This window comes from Microtus pennsylvanicus, chromosome 2, assembly GCF_037038515.1.
Source record: "Microtus pennsylvanicus isolate mMicPen1 chromosome 2, mMicPen1.hap1, whole genome shotgun sequence".
Taxonomy (NCBI): domain Eukaryota; kingdom Metazoa; phylum Chordata; class Mammalia; order Rodentia; family Cricetidae; genus Microtus; species Microtus pennsylvanicus.
The window spans coordinates 89,521,768-89,544,475 of record NC_134580.1 but is presented as its reverse complement, the minus strand read 5'-3'; the positions used below and the strand labels follow the sequence as shown (position 1 = coordinate 89,544,475).

Below are 22,708 nucleotides of genomic sequence, written 5' to 3'. Positions count from 1 at the left end.
GCTTGTTTCAAGGAGGCTTAAGTAGGGAACTGAGACTTGTCTGCAGTGGTTGTACACGACTTTAATGCCTTCACTCGGGAGGCAAAGGAAGGCAGATCTGTATGAGTCTGAGGTCAGCCTGCTCTACAGAGCGAGTTTCAAGGCTACATAGTGAGATTTTGTCTCAAGAAGAAGATAAGGAAGAAAAACAGGAGAAGAGGGAGTTGAAACTTACCCTTTTACAATACATACTTCACTTTCACCTACAAATTAGCAATCAGAAGAAAATTTTCAACTAGAAAAACACTGCAGGTCCTAGAATCTGTAGAGAATCAGATACTTATGTCAACAGGAGCAATTTCCATTTGTGAGAGAAAAAAAAAGTCATGACTGTCCTTCCACTGAATAGACTACTAAACAGTTAACAAAGCAGACCACTAACCCCAGCACTCAGGAGGATGGGTGGGAATCATAAACTCAAGGCTACCCTGGGCTGTACGGCCAAGACTCTGCCTCAAACACAGAAAAGGAAGGGTTGAGAAAGTTTTAGTGTTTGGTCTTTCAGGTGACTCTTTGGTAACCAATAATGAACAAAATGTAAAGATGGTCACTTTCACCTCATCATGTTCTTCACAGGGGGAGGCCATTGCATAAATATGACTCTTGTTTTTGAAATGAAGTGGAATAATTTCAATAATATCAAGAAAACAATGAACTGGCTACAACGTTGTTTAACAGAATTTTACCTCAGCATTAAATTGGTACAATTAACAAAACTGAGTCAATTTTACAAACTATAAGGAAGAGAAACTGAGTTCAGAAACTGGATGAATGAATGAGCTGCTTCTTCCTATTGTCATGCCTTCTTCCTTCTCTACTAAAAATTGGATCTCAATTGTCTAGTGGGCCCTGATTAGTGGTTAGGAATATGAACTCTGTAGATATCTTGTTGCCTAGGGTTAAGCCCTAACCTTATCACTACTTTCCAGATTTTGAGCAAGCTACACACATGTTCTGCATGCCTTGTTTCCTCATTTTAATTACTGTTCTCACTTAGCACTTTCTGTGGACCACAAAGACTCACCCATGAATATCAAACGACCCCATGAAATAGATGCTCTAACTATCCCCATGTCGAGATGGGAAACCAAATCACTCATGTTCAGTCATTTGGCCCAGTTCACACTACTAGTGTGTGCAACCAAGTGGCAGTCTTGGTGCCAAGACCGTCACAGCAGTACCACCTAGCAACCCTGTTCCAAACACAGGCTGGCAAGTGGCAGTCCCAGATAGCATAATGTATGTTGCTGATGATGGGAATAACGGTGATACTTTGATGGTGGTGGCGGGTGTACTGCTGCTGCTGCAGCTGTGGCTTCAACTGCTGCAATTGTGGCTGCGGCTGTTGTCATAATGAGAGCATAACCAAGCCTTTGAGAGAGACTTTCCAAGCACAGACAATGTCTGTTTCATCAACTGCTTCATTCCCCTTCTGTCCTAAATGTTAGAGAATCAACCCTGCTCTCGCTCTGCTGGTGGTGTGCCGTCTACAGATGGCCCACTGGCTCGGGGTCCAATAGCTACACCACTGACGTCTGCATAAGCGACAGTCCTTCTAACACTTACGTGCATCACCACATCTCCCTAGAGAGGGTGAAGGGGTGAGACCTCCTTTCATCCTTCCATTCTCTCTTTAGTGCTCAGTTGCGCGATTTCCTGCGGCAACTCACACAGAGCATACGTTTGAGAAACTTCTACTTCCTAGCAGGTAAATTTCAGGTCCTTCCCTAAACACCTCCAGTATAAAGTCTTTGTCTGAAAACTAGAGATGATAATTCTGCATCGTTACCGCCTGCCTGGCAATTATTGTACAGTAGATTGCTTGTTCTCCTGGAGCTGCTCCTCCCAATACCGTTGCTTCAATATTGTCTACCTTCCTACTACAGTGGAGGAGATCAACGTGTACAGAACCATCTAAACAGCGTGACTTCTGACCCCAGCACTGTGCAACATCATAGAAAGTAGGAAAGAGAATTCCTTACCTCATAGATCTGGTTTCAGGGGGGCCTTCTTAATAACTTACTCTGTAGTAAAGTGTGGAATTGTTTGTGGCAGAGTGTGACTGCCACCCAGTGTAACTCTTGTGAATGACCAGTCAATGAGGTTTTTTTGTTTGTTTGTTTGTTTTTTTTGTTTGTGTTTTTTTTTTTAAGAAAAGCTTGAAGTAAGCACCCTCAAATTTTTGAGACGAAGAGCAGTGATGGTGCTGAGATTCTCCAAAAATCCCACCCCTCCCTCCCACCCCTCCCTTACTTCTTCCCTTCCTCTTTTCCTTCCTTCCTTCCGTCCTTCCTTCTTTCCTTCCAGCCACTGAGGACAGAGACTATGAACAAAGCTGGAGTTGGAGGATGCAGCTCAGAGGTGGGAAAGCAGCATGAGTTTCCAACACAGACATGAATATGACTCACCAGGCACAAGCAGGGATCGGCGTTAACAGACTTTCCGATGTGAGCCAAGTCCTCTACAATTTAGTGCCTGGAGACACAGACAAGAGCCTGTGCGCCTGAAGAAAAACCAATTTTCTCCTTCCAAACTTATGCATCCAATGGGGTACTTCACCATTCTACCCAGTTTAGGGAGAATGGATGTTCATCCTCAGGAAGCGGATGTGCCATGGGTGAATGAGAAATCCTGCCCTTCCTCATCACAGCCATGCCTTGAAAGCATCTGGAAATTTTAAGTTGTTGAGAACAGGTAATGTAAATTTTCTTACGGGAGTTAAATTAGCTAGCGTATGTAAAGCATGTAAGGAGCTCAGCTGATAAGAACACTTACTGCTCATACAGGCTGTGCACACACCTGTGACCCCTCAGGTAAGGGTAAAAGACTGAGACAGGAGCTCTCTGGGGCTTTCTGGCTGCCAGCCTAGTTCCATGTTCAGTAACATGTTCAGTGATAGATCAGGACACCAGACATCTTCTTCCAGCCTCCAAACTCTTGCATGGCTGTACATACCTGCATATGTGTGCACATATATCATGTACATATACACACACACACACACACACACAAAGATAAATAATCTTGGAGGATTTGTGGGAAGGTGAATATTATCAAAACATACTGTATTGAACTTTCAAATATTAAGCATTACTTTTTAACTAATTAAAATTTTATTTACAAATAATAAAAATAAAAGACGTAACACACTCCTATTTTGACCCTTGCCCCGACAGTGTGAGCCTTTTAAAGAGCAAAGCAAACCATGATTTGTCTGTACCATCTTCATCAAACTACCTCCAACCCTTAGATGGATTGTGGGTACTAGAAAGATAGGAGATGCTAAAGTTGGGGGTCAGCTTCCCTACTGCACCCTGCTGATGGGAGAATGGCACTGGCTGCTGTGGGACTTTCCCATTTCCTGCTGTCCCTGGACAGACCGGCTTTTCTGCATCACTGGGTATGGCCACTAGGTCCTACCTCTTCTTACAGCCTCACACTGAGGTCTCAAGACAGACCTGTGCAGTTCTTCCCTGGACATTGCCTGGATAATCAGCCCATTCTTCATTTTGACACAGAAAATGGTAGGGCAGGGGCTCAGGGGCCATGAACAGAAACATACTTGGGCCCTGAAGCCTGGGACACAGAGACACAAGAGTTGGCAGAGAATGAAGAGAACCTCTGGGCAACACTGGCAGATGGGCACGCCTGGGGAAGCACAAAAGAGGTGAGTGTGGGCAGAGAAAAGGGATGTGAGGGTTTTCCTGGGACAGTGGGTGAAGGTCAGGTCCTTCTCACTGTTCTCAACTTGATGGAGCTAAGGATAACTGTGTGGGAGATTCTAGAGATACTTGACTTCCTGAGCTAGCTTCGAGAATGTAACAGAGTCCCCAGCAGTGGCTATGTCCTACAGCACAGCCTTGGAAGGCATCATCAACATCACATGTTTGGGCCTTCAACTTCTCGTCTGTGATTTTCTCTCTGACCTGTACCCTATGTGGGAAGCTCTTAGCATGGACATCCAGCCTGAGGGTATGATGCCCTGTTAGAATGGGATCTACAAGCATTGGGTGACTGCTGACAGAGGTTTCTCTCCCGCCCGTCCCACAGCTATTCAATCCCAAAGAACTACACAGAGGTCTACATTAATTATAAACTAGTTGGCTTAGTAGCTCAGCAGACTGAATCTTTCCTCTTCCCAGAATTCTCCTATTCTCGTTGCCCTTCCTCTACTTTCTGCCTGGTTGTCCTGCCTATACTTCCTCCCTGGCTGCTGGCCAACCAGCATTTTATTAAACAAGTACAAGAAACAAATCTTTACAGGGTAAAACCATTGTCACAAAGCATTCCCCCCCTTTAAAAAAAATAAAACAAGAACTCTGAATTGAATCATCCTTGTTTAGCTTTCTTTCTGACCATTATCCATACAACTTGTAACCAACCCTCTAAACAAAGAAAAACATATAATCCTTGTTTTGGGAATGCAGGCATAGTTTTCCAGGCTACTTCCTGCTGGTTGAGGGCACTGATAATCTTATGGGGATCTAAAGAAAATTCTGAATTATGGTCAAGTCCTGAATGGAATATTCTGTGAGGCTTAATAATCTCAGCCTGCAGTCTTGAAACTATTCTGGATGCAGAACTCAGAGGAAACTTCAACAGAGATCCTCTGAAATGTTGGATCATCTCAACCATCTGCTCCTATTGGAGATTCTTCAGGGGGTTCTTCTTTGATCAAACATGATTTTTCTTAGCCAAGAATGAATCCACAGCCTCTTCTGTGAAAACAAAAGCAAAGCCTCTTCTTCAAAGTAACATACCTTTTGATTTAAATTTTGAAGTCAAGGTATTTTCAAAATATATATGTTGAATTAATTCAGCAGCATTTATAATCTAATATCTTTTAGCAGCTTTTTCTCCTTCCTCAGCCATCAAACAATTTAAAGACAACACAATAACATTCAGTATCCAGACTCTCTATGTATTTTTCATCTTTATGTGGCTTTATTTTAAACTGTATTTATTTTATTTTTTATTTTTTGGCTTTTTGAGACAGGGTTCCTCTTGTATCTTTGGCTGTCCTGGAACTCACTCTGTAGACCAGGCTATCCTTGAACTCACAGAGATCTGCCTGCCTCTGCCTCCCAAGTGCTGGGATTAAAGGTTAGTGCCACCACACCCAACTACTCTCTTTCTTTCTTTTTTATTTTAAGGACTTTATCCTTTTTCTTTTCTCTCTCAAGCCTACATATATTTTTAAACATATTGTAAACCATTTAGATGTTTTCTTCATCTGAATCTATTTTTACTGTATATCTCTCTTTTTCTGACCACATGAGTCTTTAATTTACTAAGCGATATGATGAGGATTAAAGCTATGGCTTTGAAGGCTGGATCTACCCCATTCCTTAGCTTTCTGAGAGCCTAGCCTCATGGCAGAGATACTAGCCAGAGTCACGTTTATTGCCACAACTCTATGGAGTTTCAAGGTCCCTGCCACCACCAAAAAGCATGTGTTTGCCTATTCATCAACATCATGTAAGTGTTTTGTGATAGGACCTCTTAAAAGAGCTGCAAGTTTTTGCAGCTTAAGCTGAGTCAGGAAGCCTTTCTTAAATGAGACCCATTTTCCTCTAGCAAGCAGAGCCCTCCTGGGAAAATGCTGCTATCAAGAAGCCATGCTTAATTCTGTTTGTTTGTGTCTAGAATTACTTCCCAACTCTCTCAGGTTTTCTGTGGATGCAGTTGTCCATGTGGGTGCCATTCTGTTGACCGACGATTCTGTCCTGTCCAGTCTTGTAGCCATTCGTACCAAAAGAACTACACAGAGGTCTACATTATTATAAACTAGTTGGCCTAGTAGCTCAGGCTTTTCTTATCAACTCTTATAACTTATATTAGCTCATAAATTTTGTCTGTGTTAGCCACGGGGCTTGGTACCTTTTATTAGCAAGGCCTTCTCATCTTGCTTCCTCTGCATCTGAGTGATGACTGCAAACTGAATCTTTCCTCTTCCCAGAATTTTCCTGTTCTCATTGCCCTGCCTCTACTTCCTGTCTGGCTACTGACCAATAAGCATCTTATTAAACAAGTACAAGAAACAAATCTTTACAAGGTAAAACCACTGTCCCACAGCAGGTGACCACTGGAGTTCTCAAGGAGAGGAGCTGCTTCAGCTGCCATGCGGACCACAGTGAGAGAAGCAGATCTGTGGGAAGGTTCTGCTGATGGTGCTTCAGAGTTGGGGGTCTATGCCTGGTCTTTGTGGTTGCTGTTTTTGAGGCTTTTCTGTGTGACCTTTGGTACAACAAGAAGAAGAAGATAACATCAGCTGCAGAAGGGTAAGAGTTCACAAATCTGCAAGCCTTGCATCATTATGTGAGTTTAGATGTAAATGTATATAACATGAAAGGGGGAAAAAGAGGGGAAGGGAAAGGAGAAGGCAAAAGAAAACAGTGGGGTGAAGATGATCAAGGTGCTGTTGTGTACATATTTGAAAATGTTACCAACTAACCGCACTTGCCAGCACATGCTTATGATCCTGGAATTTAAAGGCAGAGCAAGGAGGATTAGGAATTTAAAGGCAGCCTGAATTACAGAGTATATAGGAAGGCTAAACTAAGACCCTGCTTCAAAAACTAAGAACTCAGAATAAACAAAAATCTCCAACAAAAGTCAAAACTCACAAATGAAAAATATTACTGGAAAAGAAAAAAATGAAAACTGCTTGAATAGTTGGTCTACCTTACTTCTCCACGAAGGACCCCAGGCAGTAAGGAAACAGGATACCTTTGGATCTCTTATCTTCATGACTCCAGGAAGCTGGAGTGTCCCTGTTTGCTGCAGGAAGAAAACTTGAACTCTTGCGTGATGCTGTCATCGCTTATCTTGATGGACCCAGGATATCTTAGACAATAGCACCCTTTGTGTCTAAAGGTGAGGAAACCAGAAAGGACAGAGATCTGGGAATGGAGGGCTTCAGAAAAGACAGAGATGTGGAATGGGGGAGGGAGCTTCAGAAAGTGTGGAGGTGATCTATGTGACCAACATAGCCAACAAAGGGTCTAGCCAAGTGAGGAAAGAAAGAAGTCTGGTTCAACATGACCCATTAACCCGTGTTAGTTCGGAGTCTGACACCTGGAAGTTTATTTTAGGCATATTTAAGTACAGCATAATTTGGAAAAAGTTTTCTGGTGATAATTAACTCAGTCACATGTGCATAATAAAGCTTAAAGGATGACTCCACCAAAACTCTTTGTAAAGTACATGTGACATCTTTCATAAAGATGGGTTCTATAGGTACATGTGACATCTTATGGGTCCCGGGAAGGATCTGGTGTGGTCTGGGTAATACAGATGGGACAAAGGTCACCAGACTATTAACCACCTCTGTTTCCAGTCTTCTGGACAGAAAGCAGGTCAGACATCTTTCCCTTTGAAGAGATAGCCCTGCATGTCAACATTCCTGTTTCCCCTACGATTATGACTTCAAGGACTTCCTTGTCTCCTACAAGAAAGGACAGAGACCTGGAGGTGGGAGGGTTTCTTCCTAAACACAGGCCCTCCTACTTCAGGCTACTGTTGGTGTGAGATGCTGGAGAAAGGGAAAAAAATAGAATGTTAAATAGTAAGAACGAGAAATAAAATTTGGTCTCAGATAATTTTTATTGTTCAAAAGGAAGAAATTTAGGGAAGGGAATATTTAAAAACCAATGAAAGATATCACCAGCCACTAAAGAATTGCAAATAAAGTCACAAGGTAATAACAAAAAAATCACACCTGTTATAGCAGTTGAGATAAAAATGAACAGGCTGGGGAGAATTGCTCTGTGAGCAGTGTCTGCTTCACAAACATGAGGAACCTCAGTTCAGATCCCCAACACCCACAAAAACTGGGTTTGGTGCTCTATGCCTTTAACTCTAGTACTGGGGATCAGTTACAGGCAGAGTCCCAGAGTTCATGGACAAGTAAGTCTAATCAATAAATGATGCAAGGGACTCTTTCCAAAAGATGAGATGGAGGGTTATAGGGGAAGAATCTCAAGGTCTACCTCTGGCCTGTACATGCACAGAGGTACATACCCATACACAGAAAGAAAGAAAAAAGGAGAGAGAGAGAGAGAGAGAGAGAGAGAGAGAGAGAGAGAGAGAGAGAGAGAGAGAGAGAGAAAAGAAGGGAGGGAAGGAGGGAGAAAGGAGGAAGGGAGGGAGGAAGGGAGGAAGGAAGGGAGGGAGTAAAGAAGAAAGAAGATGGGAGAGGGAGGGAGGGAAGGAAGGGGATGGGAGAAGAGGGGAGGGAAGGAAAAATAAAGAAATAAATGCAACCAGGCAGTGGTGCTACACGCCTTTAATCCCAGCACTCAGGAGGCAGAGACAGGTGATGTGGGAAGTCCTTCTGTAAATGTGTTGCTTTTATTGGTTAATGAATAAAGTAAGTGCTTTGGCCTGTGATAGGGCAAAATAGAGCTAGGCAGGAAAACTAAACTGAATGCTGGGAGAAAGTAGGCTGAATAGGAAAGAAACTACATAGCTGCTGCTGGAGACAGATATGTCAGAACGTTGCCAGTAAGACACAGTCACGTGGCAATATACAGATTAATAGAAATGGGTTTTAATTTAACATATAAGAACTAGCTAAAAATATGCTTAAGCTATTGGCCAAACAGTATTGCAAATAATATAGTTTCTATGTATTTATTTTGGATCTGGGCAGCCAGGAACAAACAAGCAGCCTCTACCAACAGGCAGGCAGATCTCTATGAGTTTAAGACCAGCATGGTCTACAGAGTGAGTTTCAGGACAGCCATGGCAACATAGAGAAATCCTGTCTCAAAAAAGCAAAAAGAAAGAAAGAAAGAAAGAAAGAAAGAAAGAAAGAAAGAAAGAAAGAAAAGAAAAGAAACTCAATACCAAAGACTGTCAAAGACATAGAACAACTGGATTGTTGGGGGAAGGAACATAAAAGAATGACCACAGTTGGACAATTTCATATAAAACTAAACATACCAATCCAAATTATTTGGGAGCCTGGGCAGAGAGGATCACAAGTTCAAAGTCAGCCTGATCTGACAGTAAACTTGAGTTTTTACCTGTACTACATATACAGAGCCTGTCTCAAAGTAACACAATATATATATATATCTGCTACACAAGCCAGTGAAAATTACCTCCATATAAAAGCCTGTATACAAGCACCATGGCTTTATTTATAGTTACCAAAACCTGGCAACAACCACGAGCTCATTATTCTGTGCACAGTTGAATAAACTGTGATAAATTCTATTTTGTGGAATACCAAATGGTAACAAAAGAAAATAAATTCAGTACTGAAGAACATAGCTCTGGAGAGCATTACACTAAGTGAAAAACAAGCCAAGAGGCATAAACATAATCCTATCTGTGTGATCTATTCATACAACATTCTTAATATGACAAATTCCAGGGATGGAAAACAGACTAATCCAGCTAGTGGCTTCCCGGATAAGGGGAGGTGGGAGGGGAGGACAGCTGTGACTACAAGCAGGAAGTATAAAGAGATCCTTGGGGAGACAGACAGATGTGCATCCTGGCTGGGTGTGGGACCAGCGAAGCATGGATAAGGGCAAGGAAATAAGCTGAGGTGGATTTTAAGACCCTGGGTTGTTCTAAAAACTGACTTTACCAGTGCAGTCGACTCTTTCATTAAAAAGTATTTATTATTATGTGGTTAGAAAGATGGACCAGTAATTAAGAGTGCACACTGATACTGCAGGTGACCCAAGTTGAAATCCCTGGCTCCCAAACCCACAAAAAGGCAAAATAAGAAAGAACCATACACATTTAGCAACAAGGCTGGTTTCCCGAGTTTATTATGACACTGTAGTTATGAAAGATGTAGTCCTTAGAGGACCTGGGAAGGATACACAGAGCTCTTTGAAAAGTTGAAATTTACTGTGAACTTTTTGTAAAAAGGTAAATTTGAAAGTGACAGACTATAGCAAGAAGGCTTCCTGGAACCCACATGGTAGAAGAGAATGAACTCACACAAACTGTCCGCTGGCCTCTATATGGCATTCTGTTGGCACACTCACAGAATAAATAAATGCATGTAATAGAAAAATTAAGATGTATTGTTCTTAATCGTGTTTGTATTTCTATCTGTCTGTGCATGCGCACATGAGTGCTGGTGCTGCAGACGTCGAAGGCATCAGATGTGAGTTCCTCCATATAAAAGCCTATACACAAGCACCATGGCATTATTTATAGTTACCAAAACCTGAATGCTGGCAGAATGAACTCAAGAGTCTTGGTGATAGCGGTAAACACTCTTAACCACACACAGTCATCTCTCCAGCCATGTAACAATAAAAACTTCTTTAAAAAAAACTCAGAATAGACTATGCCTCAGTAAAGTAGGTTTTTGGAATAACTCAGGATTTTCTTTTAATTCATCTTTTAACTTACGTATTCATCCTTAGGTATATTTTTCCTGGTTTTGATTTTTTTGCATCTTATATTCTGTTTATGCTGATTGTGAGCAAACAAATAATTTTTGCAAAACAGAGCATGAAAATCAATAACTATAACTTAGCTTTAAACGAATAGTTGTGAAGCAGTTACTTGATGCCAGGTGCTGAGCTAGGCCCTATGAACACGGGTCTCTTCATTGACCCTTCCCACACCCTGTATCAGCACCTCCAATCCCCGCATCCACCCACACACACAGTCCTAAATCTAGTTCTTCCCTGTGCTCTGGTGCTTGTTCTTGGCTCTCTCACCAAAACACAAATAGCAATGTCTGAGATAAAAGGAAGAGGACACGAAGCAGAGCTCTTTAGCCACCAGAAAACAGAAACCCTGGTGACTAAGAAGTAGTAGGTGGGAATGGCTTCCAGGCAGCAGAAATTAGACAGGCTTGTGAGCGAAGTGGGTGTGTGTTCAGAAAAGAAGTTGCTGAACAACGCCCCCATGAGCAGGGTTGTAGTACCAAATTCAAAACCGTTTATTTTGAACGACGGTCCGTCACTATAGCCACACAAATTCATATCATTATTCCCAGGAAATGTTAGTGCACTCCAAAAGAACACCGCCAGACAATGGCAGTACTTCTTTTTTTTTTAATTTTTTTATTGATAAAAGGAGGATAAAGAAAAGAAAAAAAAAACAAATTTCCACCTCCTCCCACCAGCCTCCCATTTCCCTCCCCCTCCTCCCACACTTCTCTCCCTCCTCCCACTCTTCTCCCCCTCCTCCCACCCCTCTCCCCTTCCCCCCACTCCTCTCTCCCTCCCTTTCCAGTCCAAAGAGCTGTCAGGGTTCCCTGCCCTTTGGTAAGTCCTAGGTCCTCCGCCCTCCGTCCATATCTAGGAAGGTGAACATCCAGCCTGGCTAGGCTCCCACCAAGCCAGCACATTGCATAGGATCAAAACCGCGTGCCAATGTCCTTGGCGTCTCATCAGCCCTCATTGTTCGCCATGTTCCGAGAGTCCAGTTTTATCCCATGCTTTTTCTGGTAACAGTCCAGCTGGCCTTGGTGAGCTCCCAGTAGATCATCTCCACTGTCTCAGTGGGTGGGTGCACTCCTCGTGGTCCCGACATCTTTGCTCATGTTCTCACTCTTTCTGCTCCTCATTGGGACCTTGGGAGCTCAGTCCAGTGCTCCAGTGTGGGTCTCTGTCTCTATCTCCATCCATCGCCAGATGCAAGTTCTAGGATGATATGCAATATATTCGTCAGTATTGCTCTAGGGTAGGGTCATTTCAGGTTCCCTATCCTCAGCTGCCCAGGAAACTAACTGGGGACCTCAGCTTGGGCACCTGGGAGCCCCTCTAGGGTCAGGTCCCCTGCCCACCCTAAAGTGGGTCCCTTAACTAAGAATTGTGGTTCCGTGCTCCCCTATCCAACCTTCCTTTATCCCGATCCTCCTGTTTCCCTAAGTCCCCCCTCCTTCCCTTCTACCTTTTCTCTCCCCATCTCCCCTAACCCCCATCCCACCCCACCCCCAAGATCCCACTTTTCTCCCCGGCAATTTTGTCTACTTCCCTTATCCAAGAGGATAACGATATGTTTTTCCTTGGGTTCACCTTCTTACTTAGCTTCTTTAGATTCGCCTATTGTAGACTCCGTGAGCCCTATTTATGGCTAGAAACCAATTATGAGTGAGTACATCCCATGTTCATCTTTTTGGGTCTGGGATACCTCACTCAGGATAGTGTTTTCTATTTCCATCCATTTGCATGCAAATTTCGAGAAGTCATTGTTTTTTACCGCAGCGTAGTACTCTAGTGTGTATATATTCCATACTTTCTTCATCCATTCTTCCATTGAAGGGCATCTAGGTTGTTTCCAGGTTCTGGCTATTACAAAAATAATACTGCTATGAACATAGTTGAACAAATGCTTTTGACATGTGATAGAACATCTCTTGGGTAAATTCCCAAGAGTGGTATTGCTGGGTCCAGGGGTAGGTTGATCCCGAATTTCCTGAGAAACCGAAACACTGACTTCCACAGTGGTTGCACAAGATTGCATTCCCACCAGCAATGGATGAGGGTACCCCTTCCTCCACAGCCTCTCCAGCAAAGGCTATCCTTGGTGTTTTTGACTTTAGCCAGTCTTACAGGTGTAAGATGATATCTCAAAGTTGTTTTGATTTGCATTTCCCTGATCGCTAAGGAGGTTGAGCATGACCTTAAGTGTCTTTTGGCCATTTGAACTTCTTCTGTTGAGAATTCTCTGTTCAGTTCAGCGCCCCATTTTTTAATTGGGTTAATTAGCCTTTTAAAGTCTAGTTTCTTGAGTTCTCTATATATTTTGGAGATCAGACCTTTGTCTGTTGCGGGGTTGGTGAAGATCTTCTCCCAGTCAGTAGGTTGCCTTTGTGTCTTAGTGACAGTGTCCTTTGCTTTACAGAAGCTCCTCAGTTTTAGTAGGTCCCATTTATTCAATGTTGCCCTTAATGTCTGTGCTTCTGGGGTTATACCTAAGAAGCGATCGCCTGTGCCCATCTGTTGTAGGGTATTGCCCACTTTCTCTTCTATCAGATTCAGTGTTTTCGGGCTGATATTGAGGTCTTTAATCCATTTGGACTTGAGTTTTGTGCACGGTGATAGATATGGGTCTATTTTCATTCTTCTACAAGTTGACATCCAGTTGTGCCAGCACCATTTGTTGAAGATGCTTTCTTTCTTCCAATGTATACTTTTAGCTCCTTTATCAAAAATGAGGTGTTCATAGGTTTGTGGGATAAAGTCCGGGTCTTCTATACGATTCCATTGGTCGACTTCTCTGTTTTTATGGCAGTACCACCCTGTTTTCATTACTGTAGCTCGGAAAAAAAGCCCAGGGCCAGATAGTTTCAATGCGGAATTCTACCAGAACTTCCAAGAAGACCTAATACCTATACTCCTCAATGTATTCCACAATATAGAAACAGAAGGGTCATTACCAAATTCCTTTTATGAAGCTACAGTTACTCTGATACCAAAACCACACAAAGACTCAACCAGGAAAGAGAATTACAGGCCGATCTCACTCATGAATATCGACGCAAAAATCCTCAACAAAATACTGGCAAACCGAATCCAAGAACACATCCGAAAAATTATCCATTATGATCAAGTAGGCTTCATTCCTGAGATGCAGGGCTGGTTCAACATACGAAAATCTATCAATGTAATCCATCATATAAATAAACTGAAAGAAAAAAACCATATGATCATTTCATTAGATGCTGAAAAAGCATTTGACAAAATTCAACATCCATTTATGTTAAAAGTCTTGGAGAGATTAGGGATACAAGGGTATACCTAAATATAATAAAAGCTATATACAGCAAGCCGACAACTAACATCAAATTAAACGGAGAGAAACTCAAAGCCATCCCGCTTAACTTAGGAACACGACAAGGCTGCCCACTTTCGCCATACCTCTTCAATATAGTGCTGGAAGTTCTAGCAATAGCAATAAGACAGCATAATGGGATCAAGGTGATTCGAATTGGAAAGGAAGAAGTGAAACTTTCGTTATTCGCAGATGATATGATAGTGTACATAAGCGACCCCCAAAATTCCACCAAAGAACTTTTACAGCTGATAAACACCTTTAGTAATGTGGCAGGATACAAGATCAACTCCAAAAAATCAGTCGCCCTCCTATACTCAAAGGATATGGAAGCAGAGAGGGAAATCAGAGAAGCTTCTCCATTCACGATAGCCACAAACAGCATAAAATATCTTGGGGTAAATCTAACCAAGGAAGTGAAAGATCTATTTGACAAGAACTTTAAGGCATTGAAGAAAGAAATTGAAGAGGATACCAAAAAATGGATGGACATCCCTTGCTCTTGGATTGGGAGGATCAACATAGTAAAAATGGCAATTCTACCAAAGGCAATTTATAGATTCAATGCAATCCCAATCAAGATCCCATCAAAATTCTTCACAGATCTGGAGAGGACAATAATCAACTTTATATGGAAAAACAAAAAACCCAGGATAGCCAAAACAATCCTATACAATAAAGGATCTTCTGGAGGCATTACCATCCCTGACTTCAGTACTTCTTAATTAGGAAAGACCATTTGCTTTTTTTTTTTTAAGGTTTATTTATTTTGTAAACAGTGTCCTGCCTGCATTTGTGACTGTGTGCCAGAAGAGGGCACCAGATCTCATTATAGAAGGTTGAAAGCAGCCGTGTGGTTGCTGGGAATTTAACTCAAGAGCGGCCAGTGCTCTTAACCTCTGAGCCATCTCTCTAGTCCAAGACCCTTTGTTCTTTACTGTTTTCATGTTTTTCAAAGTTCGCTGCAAATGGAAAACTTAGTAGCCACTCAAAGACAGTGATCAGGGACCATTATTCCAGGACTCTGGTTTGAGGTGACTCCTGGAGGAATAAAGGATGATCAAGAGTTCACAACAGTTACTGTTTTGGAGGGGTTCTGTTTGTTCGTTTGTTTATATTTTTTGTTTGTTTGCTTGTTTGTTTTAGTCTGAGTTTCTCAAACACCAGAAGATGAAACTGATGTAACCATCTTACGACACACTTAGAACACGGAGATGGATTCTCCTTTTCCAGTTCTCGTGTACCCTTGTGTAGATGCTCCCTCCCTTTTTAAAACTTCAGCTCCCAACCAGACAGTGATGGTGCTATCCTTTAATACCAGTATTCAAGAGGCAGAGGCAGATGGATCCCCATGAGTTCGTGGCCAGGCTGGTCTACAAAACAACATTCCAACAGAGCCAGAGAAACCCTGTCTCAAAAAACCAAACCAAAACTTCAACTCTCATCCCAAGTCCATATTAAATATTTTAAGGTGTTGAGAATAATTTTTTAATATTTATTTATTTATTATGTATACAATATTCTGTCTGTGTGTATATCTGCAGGCCAGAAGAGGGCACAAGACCTCATTCCAGATGGTTGTGAGCCACCATGTGGTTGCCAGGAATTGAACTCAGGACCTTTGGAAGAGCAAGCAGTGCTCTTCACCGCTGAGCCATCTCTCCAGCCCCTGAGAATAAAATTTAACAGATGTTTTTCTCCTAACTCAAACTCCTCCAAGGATACTCTAAGATACCTAGAAAGTAGAAAAAGGTGTGCTATAATTAATATTTAACACCACAAAGAAAAATCCAACCATTTCATCCCCTAAAAAGAATCAAGACTGTTATTAAGTGAGTGGCTTCCATTATCAAGATTTCAAAAATAGTTCAACATAAATATATTAAAAATAACATGGGGGGGGGGGGCTGGAGAGGTGGCTCAGAGGTTAAAAGCACAGACTGCTCCTCCAGAGGTCCTGAGTTCAGTTCCCAGCAACCACATGGTGGCTCACAGCCATCTATAATGAGATCTGGTGCCCTCTTCTGGTGAGTAAGCATACAAACAGACAGAACACTGTATACATACTAAATAAATAAATAAATCTTTTTTAAAAAATGACATGAGATGAGGAGTCCACATTCCAAATTCCAGGTAAGGCCGTCTATCTTTTGTGCTTATTCCTAGAGTAGTGTCTATTACATATGATTCACTTCATATTCTTAACTAAATTTAAAAATTAACAAAACAGCTCCTCAGGAGAGTTTTGTTCCTTGTTATAACTTACCTCTGAAATAAACAGAAAATACATATGATCCCCAAAGCAAATGAGATACATACTGCTGGCTTCAATCCACCTAACACACACTCTTCTCCAAACTAGTTTTCTCTATCCCTGAACTTGAGGTTATATTTTGTTATTAATTTTTGTCAGTGAGGGTACAAAAAGGGGGGTCTTTATGACATTTTCATGCATATGAATCATCACACTTTGTTTAGATTTACCCTCCTTCTTCCTCTTTCCCTTGTCTTCCCCCTACTCCCCCCCCCCCAAAAAAAAGAGGGCTTTCCCTTAAATTTACCCTGCCCAGATCAGGGGTCAGAACCCTTGAAAAATGCGACGGGAGCTTCTAGATGGAGTCATAATGAATTTCCACACTTCACTTTTATGTGTAGAAACCATGCTGTGCCTAGCAGTAGTTACTGCCCTTCAGAACCTCCTTGAAAGCACAGGTGCTGTGGATTAAGTGTGAAATACCCTGACACACAGGCTTCTGTGCTTGAACTCCATCTCCAGCTAGCTGGCACTGCTTAGGAAGCGCTGGGGCCTTTGCAACTTGCAGCCTGGCTAGCAGAAATGGGCGGCAGGACACCTTAAAGGTTACATCCACCTGTAGCTCCAGCCTGAGCTCTCTCTTCTGAGCTGCCAAGATGTAAACAGAAGTGGCCACAGTGCGCCTCTGTGTACTGGCCAACTTCCACCACCAGGCTGTCACGGACCCCAGTGAACTGAATATGCTGTATAAAACACCAAGCTAAAAACAAGCCTCTCTCCCGACAGATGTTGGTTCCAGGGATCGAGACCACAGAATTGAGAAATAATTGGAGATTGATGTGCATGCAATGGACAGAAAGTACAGGGATATAGGCAGCCATGGTGGCAGCGGCGGTGATGGTGGTGGTAGCAGCTGCATGGGAGTGGGTAGTGGTGGTCAACATGGAATGGAGGTGGTGATATTGGCAGCAGTGGGATCACTGGTCAGGTGCACATTTCTGCTGTTTCAAGCAACTCAGTTCATGGGAGTTTGTTACGACAGCCCCACGAAATTAATTCAATCGCTCTCCTGTCCTCTTCTGTCAGCAGTACCACGTTTTCAATGGCCCGACTTGTTCCTTTTTTATACAGCAGTGCAATAGCAATAGGCTCACAGCAAGACTCAGATGCTGACTTTTGAACTTTGTGTAAGTGCACACGCATGTGGCTGTGATCATACGTGTGTGTGTGTGTGTGTGTGTTTGCTCGTTCTGACCTACCTATCCAGCACTTCCTTGCACCTCTGTCTATCCCACTGATAGAACTATCTTTGAAGAAAATCAGAAATTCAATGGAAACACATTGAGCAGAAGAAAAACCTAATCAACTATAAAAATAAATTCAATGTGGAAATTGCAACATATCAAGTAAAATATACAAATCAGAGGAATGAGCAAAGCCATGAGGTGTTCAACATGGTAGATATTACTCCAGTGGCATTTTCATGGAAGTCTTACATGTGTGTTCCACAAAGGGAATAAAATAAGAATTGAAGTGTAGCCAGGTGGGAAAAATATCAATAATTTTGGAAAACAGTAAAGAAGCTAGGGTTCATATAGATAGATAGATAGATAGATAGATAGATAGATAGATAGATGATAGATAGATAGATGATAGATAGATAGATAGATAGATAGATAGATAGATAGATAGATATGTTGAAGGGCTGAATTCTAACTAAATACAATATTTATATAGATATACAATAAGCTGTTAAGAGACATTCTCATATTGTATCATCAATATGGGATGATTGGCAAACAATTGATTAAAACTTGATTTATACTATGTGATAAAACCTTCAAAACCTTCTCTTCTTAAAATTTCATCCAAGTAATGTATTGTGATTCCTTGATCCACAGGCAGGACACAAAGTGTAGGACAATCATAGAAAAATAAGGAGGTGGAATGAAATAATAAATAAATCTGGACTGATGAGACCAAGAGGGAAACACACTTACTCAGATTTTCCAACAGTTTGTTCTAAGGCTTAAGCAGAGTCCTCACCCTTCGTGGACCTTTGTTATCTTAGTTTAGAATCAAAAGACTGTCACAAACATGCAGCAAAGTTTCACTGGGGTGATAGTAGCCTTTCAGTCTGTCCCAGGAGCACTAAGGACTCATGTAAAAGCATGCAGGTCTAATGTCCTCTCTACATAACTTCTAGGACACTGAGCAATGTCCTGACCTCTCTCTGTACATCCCAGGAAGAGGATACAGTGGAGAAGCTTCTGGTGATTATATTGAACTCTTGAGGAAATTTTTCAGCACTATCCAGAAACTTCTAATTTACTTCAACATCTTTTAATAATTGAAAAGAAAAAGTAAATAGCCAGTCTTTTCCTGATCTGTTTCAAATGTTGACTTGTGATTTTAACAAAAACTCTAGCATTATCAGCCTGCTCCATCGATGCTAATTTCACATGATTTAAAGTCCATTGCCTGTTGATGTTGGCCCAGGAAAGGATGAGCTGCCCTGAGCACAGGAGGGAATGCCCTACTCTGTAGAGAACCCTGAGGCATTTCCTGTTACACTTCACACATAGCAGCGGAAGTGTGAGCACAGACTCTTGCACTCAGATGAACACAGGTAAGACAGTGGAACTGAGGTCTGAATCCTCATTAATAAACACTATTCAGTCTTCAATCTGTTTTCACTGAAGTATTAGATTTAAACTACTTTTCTGCCCTTTTGTTAAATGAAGATGTATTTCTGCTCTCAGACAATGCAACCTGTCACAGTTTCCTCTCCCTCGACTGTTCCCCACTCCCTCACCTATCTTCTTCCCCAGGTCCTCTCCACTAGGTCCCCTCTGCCTTTGGTTCCCTGCAGGAGGGAGTAGGTTCCAAGAGACACCAACCAAACATGACAAAGCAAGGTACAATAAGACAAGGCAAAAGCCCTCAAATGGAGGCTGGACAAGGCAACCCTGTGAAAGAAGAGAGTCCTAAGAGCAGGCAAAGGGGTCAGAGATACACGCTCAGTGTTAAAAGTCCCACAAAAACACCTTAACACACACAGAGAACCTGGTGAGGAGCCGTGCAAACCCCATACTTCCCACTTCAGTCTCTCTGAGGCCATATGCACCCACTTAGTTGGTTCAGTGGCTCATGCTCTCCTTGCATCCTCCAGCCTCTCTGGTTCCTACAATCTTTCTTCCCTTCCCCAAGTGCAGAGGGGACGGACCTGATGGAGGCCCTCAATTTAGACTCTTCCTCCTGCGTTTTGTCTGCTGTGGTTGAGCACTCACTCTCATCTACCAGAGGAAGCTTCTCAGATACTGACTGAACAAGGCATCAATCTATGATTAGAGAAGAATATTATTAGTAATCATTTTAATGATTTTTCCCCATTCATTTTGATTCTGCCCTAAGTCTCTGGTTCTTAACCATCCCACACAATATAAGGCATTGACTCTCTCTCATGGCATTGACATCAGACATTGGTTGGCTCTTCTCACAAGTTCTGTGCCACCATGGCCCCAGCACACCTGGCAAGCAGGACAGATTTTACGTTGAGGATTTTGTGACTGGTTTGGTGTCCATGTTTCTCTTTCAGTACCCTTCAGAGTACCTTCCCTCACCAGAGAGACTAGAACATACAAGTGAAGGCTCCAGACAGGCACGAGCTCAAACTCTCTACATTCAGTGAGTTTGTGGATGTTGGCCTCTCAATGATGCCCGTTGTCAATTTGAGAAGAGCGACCCCTGTCCTAGCATCAGCTTCAGTCCCAGTTCTGCCCTCCTTTAAAGCATAGTCATTCTGAGAAACAAATAGCAAGTTTCACACCTGGGGAACTGAGATTTAAATAGATGCAGAGAATTAACCAGCTCGACAGTCCACCAACTATGTCCACAGCTGATTTCCAGATTTTTAAATTAAATTTAATGTGACACAGGACCTAGGTGAATAACTCTTCTTAGAATATTGCAATTTTTAAACTTTCAAGTTAACAATGGTTTAAAAGGGAATAAGTTACTATAGTTTGTAAAAATGTAATAAGCAAGTGTGGACATTGTTTGTGGACATTATTCCAGCTGGTCAATGTTATGTCTCTACTTTCATGGAAGGCATTTTCAAGACATTGAGCTTGAAAACAGTACTTTAGCCAAAATAACAAAAAAAAAATGTTCTTTCACTGTCTACCTTATTCACAGAAACATACACATGAATACACTCTAGAATTTTCAATCTTAAAGACATAAGTGCTGAACCAATGCAAAAACACTTATGTAAAAACTCAGACGGCATTTGAAACCTAACCTCTTGCTTTCTCTGCTAACAGATGTGAGAATGCTTGCTTCTCCACCAAACCTTGTATTTTGTCAAATATTTAAATACCTGTCTAAATAATAATAAAAGGCTGTTATGTTGCTATTTTTCCATATGTTTAGTTGTGAATGAACTTAGGAGTATTTACCTACAAAGAGACAGGTCCTCACCAGATCCTCTGACATGTTCGTTCTCACTTCTGTGTGGAGGATCATGACATACTGCCCTCATTCTGGTTGCCTCTTTCACTTGATGTTTATCATTTTTTTTTCCGCAACTGAGTATCAGACAGAATCTGCTCCAGAGTATTCATGCCCTTTTTTAATTTCTCCAAGTCACACAATGAGTGCCATAAACCTGCATCCTTTGCCCCATTTTTTCACCTTGTCATCTCAATATAGAGATAAGAGAAATGCCCATCTCTTGCCTGGAAATGTGTATATGGGCATTTAATGTAATCATATATTTAATATTAGTATATATTAAAGAATGTTCCAGTTGTGAATACCACCATCACTTAACAATTTCTTCACATTTAATATCCAAAAAGCCTTTAGCTCAGAGTCAACTCAAAAATATGACTACAAAATTGGATTTTTAAAATAAAAGAAATATGTTATCCAAGTAAGTGAAAGAGTTAATTAGTTTAGTATTTTTTTTAACAACGGTCTATGTCAGGAATATTAATTGCATTTATTTGACCTGGAAGAAGCACATCTTATTTTTTTATATTTTGAAATTATAATTATGTCACTTACCTCCCTCTGATTGCATCCATGTATTTGCCCCTTGCTTTGTTTCAAGCTCATGACATCTTTCCTTTCATTGATTCTACATACATATACTCATAAATACATAAGTACAATCTGCTCAGTACATATAATGTTACTTGCAAGTATATAATTTCAGGGCTGACCACTTCATATTGAGTCAACAACTGGGGAATTCTTACATGGAGAAGGCTATTTCTCCTGTGCTCAGAATTCTCCAAGCTTTTACTTAAACTGTCTCCAACGGCATATTAATCATTCATGTGACTTTGTCAATTAAGCATTGCTCGTCCTAAATCAGAGTTTCTCCTTGCTCTCCTGTTTCAGATGACATGAGAGTTGTCACAGCCAAAAGAGTCAATGGGTGAAGCAAACTGCTCTGTAGTATCTGAAATTGTCTTCCTGGGACTCTCCAACTCATGGACAACCCAGCTCTTCCTCTTCCTCTTTTCCTGTATGTTCTACGTGGCAAGTCTGTTGGGGAATTTTCTCATTGTGCTAACTGTGACTTTAGACCCCCATTTACAGTCCCCTATGTACTTCCTCTTAGCCAATCTTTCCTTTCTCGACTTGATATTTAGCTCCTCCACAGCACCAAAAATGATTTACGACCTTTTCAGAAGGCACAAAACCATCTCTTTTGGGGGCTGTATCACTCAGATCTTCCTAATCCATGCAGTTGGAGGCACTGAGATGGTGCTGCTCATAGCCATGGCTTTTGACCGATATGTTGCCATATGTAAGCCCCTGCACTACTTGACTATCATGAGTCCAAAAAAGTGCATTTTGGTTTTAGTTGCTTCCTGGATTACTGGCTTCATTCACTCAGTGACTCAGTTGATTTTTGTCATAGACTTACCCTTCTGTGGCCCTAATGAACTAGACAGCTTTTTCTGTGACCTCCCTTGGTTTATTAAACTGGCTTGTATGGACACATACACCTTGGGGTTCATGGTTACTGCCAATAGTGGGTTCATTTCTGTGGCCTCCTTTTTAATTCTGATCATCTCCTATGTGTTTATTTTGATGACTGTTCAAAAGAAATCTTTGGGTAGTTTATCTAAGGCCCTCTCCACTCTGTCAGCTCATGTCATGGTGGTCATTTTGTTCTTTGGACCAATAATCTTCTTCTACGTGTGGCCATTTCCAACATCACATCTAGATAAATTTCTTGCTCTCTTTGATGCAGTTATTACCCCTTTTCTAAACCCAGTGATCTATACACTTAGGAATAAAGAGATGAAGGTGGCAATGAGAAGACAATGTAGTCAGTTTATTAATTACAATAAAATTTCTTAATATAAAGCACACAAATTATATTAGAATTTCAGATGGATATTGCTACATTGACTGTGTTGTATTTATCCAGAATGTTTTGTGTACCAAAATTTGATATGCCTTCACTTGCTTTCCCCAAAAGTAAAATACCAACTAATAAATAGTTTCTGTAAGAGACATGATGGACTAGAGAGATTGCTCAATAGTTTAGATCAGTCAGTGTTTTTACATAGGACCAAGAATTGGTTTCCAGAGCCCACATGAAGGTTCACAAACTGTCTGTAATTCCAGTTT

At 41.5% G+C, this 22,708-nt stretch overlaps 1 protein-coding gene across 1 annotated transcript; it reads left to right on the top strand.

Moving 5' to 3' along the window:
- Positions 1-14,856: 14,856 nt before the first annotated feature.
- LOC142844978 (olfactory receptor 4F6-like) lies at positions 14,857-22,435 on the top strand. Its single transcript, XM_075963749.1, has 2 exons — positions 14,857-14,893; positions 21,492-22,435. The coding sequence occupies exons 1-2, from the start codon at positions 14,857-14,859 to the stop codon at positions 22,433-22,435; spliced, it is 981 nt and encodes a 326-aa protein (XP_075819864.1).
- Positions 22,436-22,708: the final 273 nt, after the last annotated feature.